The sequence below is a fragment of the Aphidius gifuensis genome, linkage group LG6 (genome assembly GCF_014905175.1).
Source record: "Aphidius gifuensis isolate YNYX2018 linkage group LG6, ASM1490517v1, whole genome shotgun sequence".
In the NCBI taxonomy this organism is placed as follows: Eukaryota; Metazoa; Arthropoda; class Insecta; order Hymenoptera; family Braconidae; genus Aphidius; species Aphidius gifuensis.
This window is the reverse complement of record NC_057793.1, coordinates 883,883-901,417: the sequence shown is the minus strand read 5'-3', so window position 1 is coordinate 901,417 and position 17,535 is coordinate 883,883. Positions and strand designations below refer to the sequence as shown.

Here is a 17,535-nt window from a genome sequence, read left to right as displayed (position 1 = left end):
GCAATTATGATAATTTAAAATTTACTGTGTTTAAAAGCTGTCGGTTATTTATGCCTTAAATGTGTTATATATATTTAATTAAGTATAACACGCGATTGTGCTTATATTTTTTTTGAAATTCTATATTTTTTTAGAGGAAAAAAATGTATGGTTTTGATGGGTGTTAAGACTCTACCTGCCCAAGCGTTGAACTTACTCGAAAAAATTATTGAAATCCTCGGCTATAAGAAACACCAAATCTCCCATTTTAACACGTACTTTTTTTAATTATTTGATATTTTAATTATCAAGAATGTATAATTAGAAAAAAATAGAAATTTTAATTTTTTTCTATCAACAGGTGTTTTTTAAATTGAGATTTTATGAAAATTTAATTTTTTCAGGGAATATCTATTTTTAAATTTGACATTTGTAATATTTTTTTTTTTTTACATTTGACTGTGATTATTAATTCAATTACGAGTAATTTCAAATAATCAAATATTAGTCTAAAATAATATCGATTTTTTTAAAGTTATATTAATTTTTTTTGTCAAAAAAAAAAAGAAAAAAAAATTTGCAAAAAACTTTAAATTGGAATAATACTAATATTAATTACAATAATAATTATTAAATTTTTTTAAACAAAAAGTTTTATAATTTTATATGAAACCAAACATTTAAATGCATAGTTTATATAATATTTATTTTTTTTTGGCTTCAAGATCATATGTCATAAGAATTTTTCATTAAAAAAAAAAATTAATAAATTCAATAAAAGTTTCAGCGTAAATCTAAGTTCATCCCCTTCAAATTAATATTATTTTTTTCGTTTAATAAACAAAACAAAACCTAACTGACAAGTTTGCAATAAGACTCAAAGTTTTTATACAAAAAAAAAAAATATAAATTATAAATATTATTCATGAAGCAAATTGAATAATAATATAATTTTTGGAAATTTAAAAATTTATAAAATCAATAATATTTCAAGTCAATATTAAATAATTAATAATTAGGAAAAAATATATATATTTAGCATTATTTAATTAATTACGATCTTAAAAATTTAGACTACGATATCCGGTGAAATAATTTTAATTATATACTGACATTTTTATGTCACTGCTAAATTAAAAATCAATATTATCGAAAAAAAAAAAAAAAAATTTAATAAATAAAATACATACAAAAATACAGTATTTTTAAATTTAAAATTTATATAAAATTTATTCAATATTTAATTATATTTTCATTCATTAACTTGTCGTTGCTTTATTGTATTTTTTTTTTGACTTTTTTATAGCTTTAATCATCATCTCACTAACCACTAATCCCCACAGCTCAAGTCACCCAGATAATTCAATCGATTTTCTCAATTAAAAAAATATACTGAAAATAAAAGTTGGAAAATTATGAAATTAATAATAAATTTTCAACCACTAAATTGACCGTATATAAAACAAAAAATAATCTTTTAGATGAATTAATTTTTTCATTTAAAAAAATAATCAATGATTTCATAAATAAAAATATAAAATTCAAGCAATTAATTATTATTTATTTAACAATTGACAGAAAAATAATAATGAAAAATATTTGTCAATGATTTGAAATTAAAAGAAAAATAATTTATAATAATTAAAAAATTAATTATCAAATTGCATTAATGACGTAATTATTAATCATTGAGATGAAGAGAAATAAGCTAATTTAATAACCGGATATTTATTTATTTTTCATTTGTATTAATTTAATAGAAATAATAATGAAAGTATATAATTACAAAATTTCAATAGCTTAATTGAATAATAAAAATATCATTCTAATTAAATTCTTTTATTGTCTATTTTTATTTACAATAGTTTATTTTCTTTTTGTTAATATTGCATTTGATTACAATGAAATGAAACACAAATAAAATTATTTTAAACATCAAAATAAAATGATTTATTAATAGTTACTATTTATTTATTATTTATAATAAACATTAACAATAGTTATTAATAAATTTTATTATTTTTTCGTTTAGAATAATTTAATTCATGTTATTAAATTTTTAAATAACAAAATAATTTAATAAAAAAAATAATTTTGAACATTAAAATATTTAAAAAATGTATAATTTATTAATAAATATTTTTATTTATTTATTAATAATTATTATAAGCGATAAATAAATTTATCAATAATAACGTTTTATTATTTTTATGTTTAAAGTTATTTCATTCGTCTTATCAAATTACATTGTAATCATTGAAATAGCAAAAAAAAAAAAAAATTGATAAATCTATAAATAAATATACAAGACATATTTATAATCTAATTTCTCAAGTAAATATAATTGTGTGGGTGTTTAAAAAAATTATAACAGAAGGAGATAAACTTGCGTGATCAAAGAACTACATATTTTATTTACACGTGGTTTTTTTTTTTTGAATGCAGCTTTAAAAAAATTTCCTATCCCTTAATTTTTTTCTTCTTTAAATCAAAATTTTAATCAACTAATTAAATTAAATTCTCATTTTCCTGCATTAACTTGATATATATATTTAAAAAATAATTTTCTATCCTCTATTTTGCCTTTAAAAAAATCAAATGTTTTTGTTGAGTTATCACTGTGGACCCATATCACTTGTCATCACACTTAGTCATTGACGGAATTTGAAAAAGCACTAAAAAGCTCAAAGCTTGATAAAATAGAAAAAAAATATAAATAAATAAAAAAATTAATCGATAGACGTAATGTGATAATGAGCGATAAATGTGTTGTCTATTATCTCTCTCTCAATCCAACTTACATTGATAAGCAATGGAAAAAAAATTATACCCATATGTCATTTCTACGTAGTAAAATAAAGTATATTATTTTTTAAATTACCTTTCCCAATGACTATTAAATAATTCAATTTATAATTTTTTTTTTCAACTCAATATACGACAAATAAATGTACAAGAATTGAGAATTTCTTGGAACAAAAAAAGGCTGTGTTTGTGTTGAACGACCCCTTTTATAAATTTTTTTATTTTTTTATTTTTATATAGGTAGATATTTTTATAAATTCCCAAGTCTCTGACCTGTCTCCACTGTCTCACAATATTCTACAACTATATGTCTACATGCCTATACAACATGTATTTCTATTTTTGCTCATCAGTAGTTTACTCACTCACTACACGGCCAAGATCAATTTTTTTTTTGCTTCAACATACGATTTAACATTACATAAATACAAATTAAAATTGTCATGATAACAAGCATTAAAATATGATGGAATTAAAATCAAATGAAAATTTTAAATGTGTGAGTGTATGATTAATGACTCACCTCATAGCCGTCAACCTGGTGCCAGTGTCCAAGTACTTGAAGTACCAGAAAAACCGCAATGGCACTTTTAATTATCACCATTTTTTAAATTATTTTTTATTTATTTCAATGATTTTAACGTCCTCGTCTCTCAAGGAGAATCGAAGGACTCAAAAATATATAATTTATTTTTTTATAAATTAACTTTAGTAACAACACCCTTATCAACTTGCATTTCCCTTTTTTTTTTTCTTTTTATCATAAAGCAATTTTCATTACCACACAAATTTAAAAAATAAAAAAAAACTTAAATCAAAAAAAAAAAGAAAATTGATTAAAAACTAAAATAAATAAATTTAAAAAAAGAAAATTTTAATAATTAAATTAATATAAGGATGAATGATTAAAAAATTTAAATTATTATATGAGGATGTTGATTTTGAAGGATAATTTGAGACCGTATACACCGTACCGGCGTTCGGTAGCGTCTGACTTTAGTTGTGCCGGCAAGAAAAGTTTTGAAAAAGCCCCCGGTGGTTTATTTTCTCCCACCATGATCATCACCACCACCACCACCAGCATCATCATCATCATCATCAGCATCACCACCGCGAGATAAAAAAGAAGAAGAAGAAGGAGAAAAGATGCCCCCCTTCAAAGGTTTTGATACTCTCATCTTGCTTGGTTTGTTTGATTCAGCGCAACAGCACCAGACAAAATTTAGATCACATATGAATCACACACTCATTCTACTTGTATCTATACACAACTTGTCTATCGAAAAATAAATCAGCAATTGCTTTTTTTTTCCTGATTGTCATTCAGACAGTCGGTTGAAGACTATATCATATTTTATGTTTTGTCTGTTGATATGAATAAATTATTTAAAAATAAAACAATACGAAGAAATTTTTTAAGATTAAAAAATCATCAAGATTATTAAATTACAAAATCATCAACGTAATCATGTTTTATATTATAATTTCGATTTAATTTATTTATTTTTATTTATTTTTGATAAAAAAAATCCCACGATATTTCGCGCGCGTTACTACCAACGTGACGTTTTTATTTATTTAATTTTTTTTATTCATTCTTTGGCTGTTTGCTGGTGATGTTGATGTTGATGATGATGATGATCGTGATGGTGGTGGTGGACCGGACAACAGCCAGCAGCAGTGACTTGACTCCGCGCGGACTATAATTTTTCTCTTTCTTATTTTCAACGGATATATCATAAATTTGCTTCTCTTTCTTTTTAACAATTTATATATATTTAAACTTTCTTTTTATTTTAAAACATGGACCGTTAAACGCCTGGTGACTCGCACGCCAGTTTACACGCGAAATGAGTCAACCAAGTGTGTATGTATACCCGGTGTATAATATCAACTGTTAAAAATCAGGACTAGACCTCCAGCTCGAGTATTTTCCTTGGCTCTTCATTGTGTATTTTAACTCCATCACAATATTCACAATTGCTTTTTTTATGATGCAACCTATCATCTTTGTATACCTGTTCCATTCTCATTCTCATCCAATTATTTTTAAAACCAATTTCCGATTAACCTCATCAATAATTTATCTATAAAAATTTATAATTTATAACATTATATATCACAATGTGATATTTAAATTTCATCTGTTTTAAAATAATATCATTATTGTTTTTATAATTTTTTAATTATCTTTTAATTTTTCTGTATTGATCTGAGGTCAATTAATGAAAATACAAATATTTTATCAGAGACATTAAATAATTCACTGATAATATTCTTGGTATTTAGAAAAATATTAATAGATATAATTTTTTTATCATTAATACTTGATAAAATAATTAACTTTAATCTAATAAATACTAATTGATTTAGATTTGGTATTTAGAACAGCTACGTGGAATTAAAATGATAAATAAATAATTAAAATTAAAAAACTGTTGATTAAATTAATAATAATATAAATGAGAAGATGAAATTCATAAGCAGACGTGAATTTATTAAAATAAATATATTTGTTGATGAATTTTATTTTCCGAGTGATGATGATGACCTTTTTTGAACTCATGTTATATTAAAATGAATCGAACGAGTTAAACATTCACAGTGTCATTAAAATGTTGTCATCTGACTCATTGGCCATGTCTGTCTTCTCATTTGAATTATTATTTTTATTATTTTATATGTTTTTTCTAGGGGTGACATTTAGCTTGATTGCAATTGCAGCAGTCATAATTAATCATAAAAATAAATATATTAATTTAAATACTCACCAGGATATTTCATGATGATTGTCAAAATTAGAAGAGCTATATTTCATGTCAAATTGTGTCAAATACACTTGTCAACTTGATGACTGTATCCAAAACAATCCAAAGATCCAACAGACAATGAACATGTTGACGTAATGATCATCACAATTTATCCTCAAGGTGTAATTAATCTACAAAAATCATCATGTCAAATTATCATAAAATGTAACTTCAAATTAATACAAAAAAAAAATACTTACATTGTTGTTACTAATAAAACAATAAAAAAATAAATATAAATTAATTGTAAAAAACAAGCAGCAACACCATCAATGTCATACGCAATTGTTTTTTTTTTTTTTTCTCATTGTTATTATACTTTTTTTAATGGCGCGAAAATATATTTTGTAAATTAGAGAAATCAACTTTACCGACTCAGCCAAGTTAGTTCAATATAAATGGCGTTTATGTACGTTTACATTTTTTTTTTTTTTGTTTTTTTCTCTCTTTCTTCAGATAAAAATATACGACGAACAAAAAATAATAAAATAATAAATATTATCCTTCAATTATATCAACTCACTTTACAATAAGTGACAGAAGCCAGAGTGTTTTGATTTTTTTATCCTTGAATGAATAACCATTAAAATTTTAATATTATTTTAATGAAAATTGTATTGTTAATAAATACACTAAAATATTGTTGTGAATAATAAACAGCTGGACATTTTTTTTATTATTTATTTACTGTGTACTCTCAACGAATGGACCAATTTATATTTTTGCCAATCATTGAATGATTTATAAATTTTTAATTCTTGTATTTATTAATTTTTTTTAACAAGTGAGTTGTTATTATTGTTTATAAATTTATGAATAAATAATGAGTAAAATTATTTATGTTGATAGAGAGACATCATGAGCTTTATGGAAAAACAAGAAGGTGGTTCCAAAGACAAGTGGGTCACTGATATTGGATCTCATGTACAAAGAGTGTCGATGAATAATCTCATCATGAATTATCTAGTAACAGGTAAAATTAATTGAACATTAATTGAGGTTAATTTTTTGGACTATTTGCTATTGCTAAATTATGTTGATTTTTGTTTTATAACAGAGGGTTTTAAAGAAGCAGCTGAAAAATTTCAACAAGAATCTGGTGTTGGACCAACTGTCGAATTAAATTCAATGGATGATAGAATTCGTATAAGAGACGCTGTACAAAATGGCAGAATTCAAGAGGCAACTGATTTAGTTAATCAATTACATCCAGAACTACTTGATAATGATAGATATTTATATTTTCACCTTCAACAATTACATTTAATTGAGCTAATAAGAACTGGAAGAATTGAAGAAGCATTACAATTTGCACAAGATCAATTAAGTGAAGCTGGTGAATCTGATGATAATATATTGAGTGAACTTGAAAGAACATTGGCTTTATTGGCATTTGAAGAACCTGATAAATCACCATTCAGTGATCTTCTTCTTCCTTCACATCGACAAAAAGTATGTCTAGCTATCAACAACTAATTAATCATCATGTTTTTCTTTTTTATTAATTTAATTGTATATATTTTATAGATTGCAAGTGAATTAAATACAGCAATATTAAAAATGGAACACAGAGAATCAACAAGTCCAAGATTAAATAATTTATTAAAAATGATACTATGGGCACAAGATGAGCTGGACAAAAAAAAAGTTAAATATCCTAAAATGACTGATCTTGGCAGTGCTACTATTGATAATCCAAAGTAGCCAATAAATATTATTTACAGTAAAAATAATTAATATTATAAAATCTATTAATTAAAAAACGAAAAACGAAAATAAATAAAAATATCAATCATTTATTAATTTATCCATCAAGGCTAGTTTTAATGTCTCGAAAATAATTAAATTATCAATCGAAACTAGACTGGATATATTTTTTTTTTCTCTTTTTTTTCGTATTTAAAAATTATTAAAAAAAAAAATAATATGTATATTTAATAAGATGACGATTAAGTGGGTATAAAAATTAAATAAATAATTGTAATTTTGTGAAAATAAAGATATAATTAACTCACAATTTTTTTGTTGAATTTTACAATTTAATAATTATCTAAGTATATTTAAAAAAAAAAAAACATTTAAATTGATTTGAAAAATAGAAAAAGTGTTGTAATTTAAAAAAAAAAAAAAAAAATATTTAAACATTATTTATGAAAAACGTCACTAATGAATAATAATTTTTACATTGTCAATTAAATTTACCAGCCAAAAACATACTCCATAGCTTTTGTTACAATTCCAGTTGATTTTTGTGGTATATTTTCATTTTGTATAATAGCTTGTGGACTCATATGTTGATTAAAACCAGCAGCAAGTGGTCTTGCATTATGTGCTCTAGGTGAATGTAAAATACTTGAATTATCATGTTTATTTGGTGATGAAAATATTCTCATACTTCCATTGATTGTACGATTTTCTTTTTCAGGAGATAATACAACACCTTCATCTAAACATGGTGTAACACCAATCATAATTGAACCAGAAACAATATTGCCATTACATGCTAATGCTCTTTGTGCTTCTTGTTCACTAGCACATTTTAAATGTATCCAATTACTTTGTGGATGTGGTGCTAAATGTTTATCAACAATACGTACACGATTTGATATATGTGATAATACTGTGTTAATTGCATTTGGAGTAAAACCAAATACTGTTATCCATCTTAATAAATCTTGTGATGATTCTGTACTACCAATATTTATTGAATTGTCCAAAAAAAATGAATCATTTATTGGTGAATCAATCATACCACGTCTTTGATTACGTGACAATGATATATTGTTGTTATTTGTTGTTGTTGTAAATGATTCTTGCATTTGTGAAGTTGGTTCAAGACTGTCAAATAATCCTCTTGTTGGTGGACCACCAGTTTGACTTTCACCACCAATACGTGGACTACCAGGTGTTGCTGCATTTGCAAACATTGCTTTTTGACGATTTAAACGATAATCTGTTGGTGTTCCATAACTTGATACTGGTGATGTCAAATTTGTCGATGAATATCTTGATGATTCTGGATGATTTGACATGTTTAATCTTGCTGGCTGTGTTAATTAATTAATAGACAATATTAATACACCAATTTTAATTTATAATTATTGTTTATTTGTTTTACTTACAGTTGTTGTTTCACCCAAAAGAAAACCAGGTAAATAGGCTGAACTTGATCCTGGTGTTCCTGGACTTTGAGCTGGTGTTCCAGATGGTGAACCTAATGTCATTGGCTCCATTTTCTATTTCAACAATACAAAATTTATCTGTTTTATTGATTTCTTTTTTTTCTTGCTTAAATTATTATTTAGAAAATATGATGCTTTGAAATTTGAGGTTAAGTTTATAGCCGGTTGCAAAACAATCAATTTAACACTATTGTTTATGGTAAATTTAACAATTTTATATGTTACAATATTATTGTTCAATTATTGACAATTAAATACAGTACTTACATTGTTAAAATTTATTTAGAAAATATAATTTATTAATAATATTTATATCAAGATATGTTGAGTGAATTATTTTTTAAAAATTCATCAACTGATCAGTCAGCAAATTTTTGTCATTCTGCGCATAAAACTGCGCTTTTTCTCTCACATAATAAACAATAAATAAATATAATTTTATTGGGAAAAAAAAATAAACTAAATAATTATTAAAAAATTTCTTTTATTAACTTAATTAATTCAAAAAATAATATTATTAAAAAAATTATAAATCTGTTGTTGCAACAAGACAGCTATTTTTAAAAAATTCATGTTTTTGTTTGACAATTTTACCAGCACTATTTGTTGGTGAAAAAAAATTAGTCATTTTTTTTTGTTTTTTTGGAACATTTTCATCTTCTTCATCTTCCCATTCAACAGCAAGTGCATGTTTTTTTAATATAACTTCAGCAGTTGACCAGCTAAATCTAACAAGTTGAGGAAAACCAAAAACATTATCAACATTATCAGTTAGCCATTTTTTGGTAGCTGGATCATTTGGATATCCACTTCCATATTCACCCTCAATACCATCTTCACGAAATTCCCAAGCTTTTAATGCATGATCTCTTGATACCTTGGCACATATACTTGCAGCAGATACAATTGGATAAGTTGAATCAGCTTTTTTAGCAACAACAATTTTTGTTATTTCTGGAAATATTTGTTTTAAATAATCTTGATATTTTTCTGGTTTACCAACAGTATCAACATATACTTCATGAACATTAACACCAGCTTCAAGTGCCATTTTAATCATGCCAACTGCTGAATTTTTTGATACCTCATTGAGAGAACATTTGCTACGTCTGTACATACTATTTGCAATGACATTTGGTGATATTGCCTCAACAATCCATCCAATATCTTCATGTTTATCACATATTTTATCAAAAATTTCATCACGTTCTTTTTCAGTAAGGGTTTTTGAATCAGCACAACCAAGCTCAACAAGTAAATCTTTTTTTGACAGTGGTGCATAAGCTATACCATACAACATTGGACCCAGTACTGGTCCACGACCTGCCTCATCAACTCCCAATTGACATGGTTCATTTTTACAAATAACTGGAACCTGTATAATTTTATTATTGTTATTTTTTTTATTAAATTTTCTTTATTGTTAATTGGAGATACTCACTTTGGTTTGATGAAACTTGTTGATACTGTGATCACTATTTCCAAAATATGAAGTTAAATCTTGACAACATGATATTCGAGTTGGCTCTGGTGATGCATTTTTTTTATTATCATTTTCTAGATCTGACATTTTGTTTATATTTTTTTGGGGATGGTCTTGTTGATGTGCTTATGGAAATTTATGTTGTTGTTGTTGTTGTTAACCTCCTAGAAAATAAATAAATAAACATTAACCCGCCAAAAAAATAAAATGGCTATTTCGGGGGGTGACAGTTTTTTCGATTGGTATTTGTTGTCTCTGGTAGATGACTCGTACAGTCAGTGTCGTGTGGAGTCGGAATTTTATGGAATTCAAGGCAAAAAGAGAAGATTTTGCAAAAAAAAATATTAAATTAATAATCAAACAACGTTGTTATTATTTCTCAAGGTCAATTGAATTTTTTTTTATTTTTCTAAGTAAATATATTTATTTATTTTAAAATTACGTGAGTGTACTCTTTACAGCGCCAAATCTCGCGTAATATGTATAGGTATATATATTTTTTATAACCGTTGGTTTTAAATTTTAATAGTACTGAAAGAGAGAGAGAGTCATACAAGTACATAAAAGTGAACTAAATAAATCAATAAATGATAGGGACTCACTGCAAGTCCTGCGAATCCTGAATGTCCTGCAAGTAACTTGTGCATACATACAAATTACAAGTTTAATAATACATTTTATTCACTACATATATTTTTGTTTAACTCTGTTTTATTCAAGTGGTTAATATTAATATAGGTAAATATAATATTACATTTTTTATAATAAAAATATTTATGAAAAGGAAAAAAAATTGAAGTTATATTTACTGGTTTTATTATTTCAATTTATTTTTTTTTTTTATATCCGCCATGTTTGAATAGATGTTTACATACTGGAAAAAAAGAGAAAAAATCATACAAGTATTGTAGGTTGAAAAAATAAATGTTTAATGATACATTTTACTTGTTTATTCATATAGACTTTTGTTTTACTCAAGTAATCAATATTATTATAATTATTATTAAATGTTTATTAATAGAAAGTAATGATTATTTTTTTATAAAAATATTATTTATATTTTTTTTAATTACAGATATTCTATAATGAATTCATCGAGCTCAGATATTAAATTAAAACGTTCACTTGAAGATAGCCAAGGTGAGTCATGCTCATGATAAGTTACTATAATTGAATTAAATATTTTTATTTAAAAAACATTTATAAATTTTAAGATTCTGCTACTAAAAAATTTGCTGGTCATCAATTACCACCATCGAAAATTGGTAATTCAAGTAGCGAACCAGAAATGAGCCAGGCTTCTTCACCACCACAACTCTGTGGAAGTGTTGGTGATGGTGACGATAAAAATGTCAAGCTAAAACCTTATACAACAGTTATACTTTGTAAATATTTATTATATTTTTAAATTAATTATTAAGAAGAATTAATTAATTATTCAATAGAACAAACCTACTGAATATTTACTTCATTTATTTTCTTATTGTTTTTTTTTTTTTTTATTTTTTGTGTTGTTTTAATTTATTCAACAAGTTTATTTATATTTTATTGATATTATTACAGATGATGAAAGTAATGATGAACTAAAAACTCTAACATTGGAAGGTGAAAGCCTACCTGAAAATGAAGAATCTCCAAAAATAATTAACGCAACACTCAGTCAAGATGAAACAAACAAAACACCAGAAGGTAGAATAGTTTACTCAAGTGAAATATTAATTAATTTTTTAAATAAATTATGTTGTTTTTTTAGATGTAAAGTTTGAAAACTGTATTTCTAAACCGACCAATGAAGACATTGAGAAAACTGATCTTAACAAGCTTTATTTTATCAAGTATCCGTTATTAGTGCTTTCGGAACCATATTCGAATAACGATCAAATTGATACTCCCAATTTTATTTTCTCTTGCATTTGCTGGATGTTGAGCTGTAGACCTGAAGCTGCTGAGGTCATTGATATCACTCATATGGATACTCCTGAGAGAGCCAAGGAGCTTCAATCTAATCTAATACTATGTCAAAACACACTTTTCTATGCTATGGCTGGATGTATGGCGTTGGGAAAAGAAGTATCGGAACTATCAGCCAATCAAGAGACCACACATTACCTTTATAAAAGGTGGACAACGATGAGTCGCATTATCAGGGCTGAAAACATATTTGAAACTAATGATGCATCATTCACAAAAGCCATAAGCTCAATCATCAAATTTCAAGAATGGATCAAGACTATGCCACAAACAAGAGCCTGGATTATTCAAGAGGTGTTAAAAAGTAATCGTACATTTCCGTTTCGTGAAGCCGTTGCGCAAATAAAAATGATATGGTCATTCTGTAGAATGAAAACTTTGCAGATTATGATGAAATTTATTAGTAGAAACTGGAGTCCACTGCTTTTAGAACCGATAGCTGCTCAAGCTGAGTTGTTTAAAAAAGCATACATGGATTTAGAAAAGAAATCTGGAAATAATTTTGAATACTTGGGAGTTATGTGTGATCCAACTTTACAAGCATTCAAACCTAAACAATATGGTGATCTTTATTATGCTGCCATGCAAACAGCACAGTTAAATAAAGAACTTGGTCCGCAGGGCTTTTGCAAAAAAAACAATGTGACCACTGTAGTAAAGAAAAAGACGATCGATCGTTGTTGTGCAAAATTAAGTTTCAAAAAGTATGAATTGACTCCGGAAGTTCGTGAAATACTACAAAGGCTTGGAAAAGTAATACCTGCAGATTTTAAATTACCAGATTGAATTAAAAAATTGTGTTAACTTGTGAAACTTGGAAAAAAATTAAGAAGCATTTGCCCGAAAAAAGGAAAGACTCGGGTTCGAATCCCGGCGAGGGAACTTTTTATTTTTTCCAAGTTTCTGTTTTTAAAAATGGCCATTATCACAATTCATTTTTCTATAAATTTACTCAATTCATCTCAATGTAACTTAATGTAACTTAATTTAACTCTGTCCATTTTTATTCTACTCAATTCATGTTCGTATATCCAATACAATCCAATATAAATATCATTAATTTAACTTGGTGGAATTAAATGTATTTCAACTCAGTGTTATCATGATACATGTCATCAAAAATAATTTGATTTAACTTTGTAGAGTTTAATTTGATAATATTTCATTTAATCGTATACACATTTCAATTAAACATATATTGTGATATATAACCCTACCAGATATTACCTCGTTTAAAACTTGTTCCCCGATAAGTATATTATTAATATTCTTATATTTTTTATATGGTTAGGTTAAGATAATATTGTCTTCTAAAAGACCAAAAGTCTCATTCCAATGAGAATTCAAACAATACAATAATTAAAAGAATAAACGATATCCGTCTATATGTACTCAGGCAAATGTATACTTGAGATAATTATACTCGATGTGATTCATGTTTATGTTTATTTTAAAAGCAACGAATTTTAAATCATTACCTGACAAACAACTTGGAACAATAGATAATAATTCTAATAAAATTTATAACATTATTGAATTTAAATATATAATAAAAAAAAATGAATCAAAAGACCGAGGAATTGGCAAGAAAAAAATGTAAAGACTTATTCGTCTTTAATTTAAACATTAATCTAAATAAACTTACTTTTGCTATTACATTTGTTTTTATTTGAATCATATTATATTTAAATAATTTGAATAAAAAAATCATGACACTTTTTAACAGCTTAAAAATCCTTCTTTTCCCCACTCCATATAAATTTATAAGTTGGACCAAGCAAAAATGTAGTAACTCGATGGCACCACTCTGCTCATACTCACTCCAGTGTCGTGCATAATTTCAATAATTGAAAAAAAAAAAATGAATTGATAATTTCAATGATAAAAAAAAAAAACAGAAATTTTTTTATAATTTCCATATTAATTATTAACATAATAAATTCGATTTTATTTTTTCATATCCAAATTTGATTTATCAGGCTCTTCAAAAGCTACAGAAAAATTTTTTCAATTATTTTTTTGTTTCAATTTTTTATTACAAGTGTAGGAATGTGGATAAAGCTTTAAAGTTATATACAGCTAAAAAAATAATAATTATTATTATATTAATATATTTTCATAAAATTTATAATATAAATTATCAAATATAATTAAAGCCAATAATTTTGGCCCATTCATTGCTCGATAATTTTTTATTTTCTCATATAATTTCAAGACAAAACTGCATTCTCGACATGTAAATAGTTTAATAAAGTATAAAATTTAAATAATAATTAATTACAATTATTATTTTTCATTCATAAGTTAATATTATTGTTTTTTTATCTTAAAACTGAAAAAAAAAATTGGCCATGAAAATTTAAAAATCCCGGATGTATACCAATAGTTTTCGTTGAAAAATTTAAAAAAATAAACGAACAATATTTGAAACTAAAAAATAAATTAATAAACAATTTTTTTAAATGTTAATTGTTTTTTTTTTCATTTAATTTAGAAACCGGTAATATTATTTAAAAAATATTCTTGTGGTAAATTGATAATTTTAGTTTCAATTTTGAAGGCCATTTCGCTTAGTTTTATTTTCAAATAAATAAAAAAATAACCACAACAGCTGAATATTAATATATAAAAAATAAATACCAATGATAAGACATATGCAAGCGAGTGTCGCATTGTCGTCAATATAATTTTTTATTGTTTTGTGATATATTTTTATCGTTTAGTATATAAGTAGTTGGAAAAAAAAGGAAAATCATCAGAGTAAAATACAACTTCAAACCTGTTTAAAATATTAAATTTATAAAAAATGAAAAACAATTTATTGTTTTTATTTTTTGGAATAATATTATGTGTTAAATATTTTGTGAAATCTCAACATAATTACGATATTACTGATTCTTTTTCAAAAGTAGATGCGGAATACATTAGATTTTGGACTGCTCGCGCTCGCATCAGACCAGAAATCAACGTTTGTAAATTTAAATTTGTTCTGATATCAGTTGAAGCAAAACGAGACGTGATCGAAATATTAGACGAGAATATTTCATTAATTCTGCCAGGAGCATTTAAAAAAACAAATTCAACATACTTAGAATTAAATTTTGTGAAAGGACCATTAACAATAGGACCAGAATCTTTTTTAGTCATGGATGAATTGAAGTCACTAAATTTTTCTAACTTCGAAAGTAAAATCACTTTGGATGACGACACTTTTTTATACACGCCAAAACTTGAAAAATTATGGATAGCTCTTGATGAAGCTACAACAACGTTATCCAAAAAATTCACCACACTTAAAGAGCTAAGTGAACTGAGAATTATTGGAGGCCACTTGGAAATAATCAAGAATGACACATTCACCAATAATCATAAACTAACGTGGCTTGAAATATCATCATGTTCAATATTTTCAATTGAACCAAGAACTTTTGCAAATCTTGAAAATCTCGGCATTTTGGATTTAAATAATAATACATTGATGAGAATTGAGTCCAGTTTATTTGATGGTCTTGATAAACTTAGAAATCTGTGGTTGGCATTGAATAATATCTATAAAGTTCCACTAGCAACACTGCAGGATAAAATGATGAATCTTCAGTTGATTGATTTAACTAAAAATGATTTGATTGAAATAACACTGGATGTATTTTTAAATAAACCAAAAATGTGTAACATTCACTTACTTAATAATAGAATAAAAACTGTTAAAAAAGGATTATCAAATTATCCATCAAGTATAAATCAATCATTTATTATTGACATTCATTTAGAAAATAATTATATTGAACGCATTGGTGAGGGTACTTTTGCCGGATTGAATTTAGGTATTCTTAATATATCTAATAATAAACTTGAATCTATCCAATCAAAAATATTTCAAGGCTGCTTTCGCATAGAAAAACTCGATCTTTCAAGAAATAATATTTCGAAAATTTCACGAAATACTTTCAAGAATTGCAATATTACGAAAATTATTTTATCTGGCAATCCTTTGGAACTTCCAAACGATCCTAATAAATTTTTGGGACTATTTTCAACAACTAAAATCGAATGGAATTGATATTTTAACTATGTATAATTTTTTTTTCTTTTTGACTACAATAAAATTGTAACAATAATATACAACCTTCGTTTTTTAATGTATAAAAAAAAAAATAATATAAATAATAAACTGGCTATTAAATTATATATCACATTTTATTTTTTTATGACGAAAAAAATATTTAAAAAATTTTAAAAAATAAGGAAATATGACCTAATTTTGAATATTATTTATTAAAAATAAAATAAAGAAAAATATTTTATTTTTTTATATTCAAGTTTAATTTATCAGGGTCTTGAAAAGATACTAAAATTTTTATCAATTTTTTTTTTGATCAAATTGACAATCATGTTATTGAAATTGTAAATTATTTAAATTACAAATGACCAAATGAAAAGTTTGTCATCAAATTGTAATTCAAATGCACAAAAAAAATAAAAAAATAAAAATAAAAATAAAATTTGGGTCTTTGATGATGACCGTAGACGCAAAAAAGAAAAAAAAAAAAAATGAGAAAGTATACAGCCGTTGTCGGTGTTTTTCTGTGAAGCAATTCAACTTTTTTTTTTTTATTTAGACTTTGCTCCAAAAATTTATTTGTTAGATATCGTTGAATCCGGACGTCATACAACTAAGCTCATCATAAATTACAACAATCGATTACAATATTATATTTATGCTATTTGTCACTTGATAAACTAGTTAACAAGAAAATTAAATTATTTTCCAAACTATTTGATACATATACAAAAATGAGGGCTTAATATTCACATCTTGCTTGATGTATTTTGTTTATTATAACGTGAATTTTATTATCCTTGATAATATTAAATATTTTTTCATATTTTTTGGATATAAAAATAAATAGTTTTTGTGTTATCATTAAATTGAAATTATTTTTGGAATATTCCGGTTTAATTTAATTTTATTAAAGCATTTTTAATGCGCAATTTTAATTGGTCAATTCAACAATAAACAATACGTTGTATATTAAATTTAAAAAAAAATATAATAAATGTCATTAAAAAATTTAATCAAGTCATGTTTTAATTAGACAAAATGAATAACTTTTTATTCTATTTTTTAAATTTAAATTTATAATTTTTTTAAATGTATTGTGAATTTTTTTTCAAAATTTTGATTTCGATTAATATATGTTGTCTCGTGTAGATGACTCGTATAATATAAAAAAAAAAAAAAAAAAAACGGAAATTTTTATATAATTGTAATATTAATTATTATATATTTCTTGGAATTCATATA

The 17,535-nt window shown here is 24.8% G+C and overlaps 5 protein-coding genes across 15 annotated transcripts in view; 2 read left to right on the top strand and 3 right to left on the bottom strand.

Annotated features, from left to right (window-relative positions):
- LOC122858649 (basement membrane-specific heparan sulfate proteoglycan core protein-like) overlaps positions 1-3,781 on the bottom strand; it is a 53,310-nt gene extending 49,529 nt beyond the window's left edge. For all 10 annotated transcript variants that reach the window (XM_044161654.1, XM_044161659.1, XM_044161656.1 and 7 more), the window contains exon 1: positions 3,308-3,781. In XM_044161654.1, coding sequence (XP_044017589.1) covers positions 3,308-3,388 — 81 coding nt within the window. In that variant the 5' untranslated portion in view covers positions 3,389-3,781. The remainder of the gene's footprint in view (positions 1-3,307) is intronic.
- Positions 3,782-6,048: 2,267 nt separating this feature from the next.
- LOC122858648 (glucose-induced degradation protein 8-B homolog) lies at positions 6,049-7,611 on the top strand. Its single transcript, XM_044161653.1, has 4 exons — positions 6,049-6,378; positions 6,444-6,567; positions 6,652-7,046; positions 7,122-7,611. Exons 2-4 carry the CDS (start codon positions 6,453-6,455, stop codon positions 7,296-7,298), a joined length of 687 nt encoding a protein of 228 aa, XP_044017588.1. The 5' UTR covers positions 6,049-6,378; positions 6,444-6,452; the 3' UTR covers positions 7,299-7,611.
- Positions 7,612-7,721: 110 nt separating this feature from the next.
- LOC122858647 (nucleoporin NUP35) lies at positions 7,722-9,157 on the bottom strand. Its single transcript, XM_044161652.1, has 3 exons — positions 9,044-9,157; positions 8,717-8,830; positions 7,722-8,641 (listed from the first exon to the last, which is right to left on the bottom strand). The coding sequence occupies exons 2-3, from the start codon at positions 8,825-8,827 to the stop codon at positions 7,793-7,795; spliced, it is 960 nt and encodes a 319-aa protein (XP_044017587.1). The 5' UTR covers positions 8,828-8,830; positions 9,044-9,157; the 3' UTR covers positions 7,722-7,792.
- Positions 9,158-9,302: 145 nt separating this feature from the next.
- Positions 9,303-10,405, bottom strand: LOC122859642 (ribonuclease H2 subunit A). The gene is made up of 2 exons (XM_044163324.1): positions 10,218-10,405; positions 9,303-10,151 (listed from the first exon to the last, which is right to left on the bottom strand). Exons 1-2 carry the CDS (start codon positions 10,344-10,346, stop codon positions 9,303-9,305), a joined length of 978 nt encoding a protein of 325 aa, XP_044019259.1. The 5' UTR covers positions 10,347-10,405.
- Positions 10,406-10,531: 126 nt separating this feature from the next.
- LOC122858646 lies at positions 10,532-14,058 on the top strand. 2 transcript variants are annotated; one of them, XM_044161651.1, is made up of 5 exons: positions 10,532-10,997; positions 11,335-11,399; positions 11,474-11,644; positions 11,823-11,948; positions 12,013-14,058. In XM_044161651.1, exons 2-5 carry the CDS (start codon positions 11,345-11,347, stop codon positions 13,014-13,016), a joined length of 1,356 nt encoding a protein of 451 aa, XP_044017586.1. In that variant the 5' UTR covers positions 10,532-10,997; positions 11,335-11,344; the 3' UTR covers positions 13,017-14,058. The 2 variants fall into 2 exon arrangements, with proteins under 2 accessions (XP_044017586.1, XP_044017585.1); XM_044161650.1 differs by lacking the exon at positions 10,532-10,997 and adding an exon at positions 11,114-11,166 and having other exon boundaries at positions 12,013-13,812.
- The last annotated feature ends 3,477 nt before the right edge of the window (positions 14,059-17,535 follow it).

Bases quoted from the DNA above. Each gene is read 5' to 3' on its own strand.
- LOC122859642 (XM_044163324.1), bottom strand. From the start codon at position 10,346: ATGTCAGATCTAGAAAATGATAATAAAAAAAATGCATCACCAGAGCCA. The intron at 10,152-10,217 runs GTGAGTATCTCC...AAAATTATACAG, and splicing joins ACAAGTTTCATCAAACCAAA to GTTCCAGTTATTTGTAAAAA.
- LOC122858646 (XM_044161650.1), top strand. From the start codon at position 11,123: ATGTTTACATACTGGAAAAAAAGAGAAAAAATCATACAAGTATT. The intron at 11,400-11,473 runs GTGAGTCATGCT...ATAAATTTTAAG, and splicing joins TTCACTTGAAGATAGCCAAG to ATTCTGCTACTAAAAAATTT. The intron at 11,645-11,822 runs GTAAATATTTAT...ATATTATTACAG, and splicing joins TTATACAACAGTTATACTTT to ATGATGAAAGTAATGATGAA.
- LOC122858647 (XM_044161652.1), bottom strand. From the start codon at position 8,827: ATGGAGCCAATGACATTAGGTTCACCATCTGGAACACCAGCTCAAAGT. The intron at 8,642-8,716 runs GTAAGTAAAACA...TAATTAACACAG, and splicing joins TTTTGGGTGAAACAACAACT to CCAGCAAGATTAAACATGTC.
- LOC122858648 (XM_044161653.1), top strand. From the start codon at position 6,453: ATGAGCTTTATGGAAAAACAAGAAGGTGGTTCCAAAGACAAGTGGGTC. The intron at 6,568-6,651 runs GTAAAATTAATT...GTTTTATAACAG, and splicing joins CATGAATTATCTAGTAACAG to AGGGTTTTAAAGAAGCAGCT. The intron at 7,047-7,121 runs GTATGTCTAGCT...TATATTTTATAG, and splicing joins TTCCTTCACATCGACAAAAA to ATTGCAAGTGAATTAAATAC.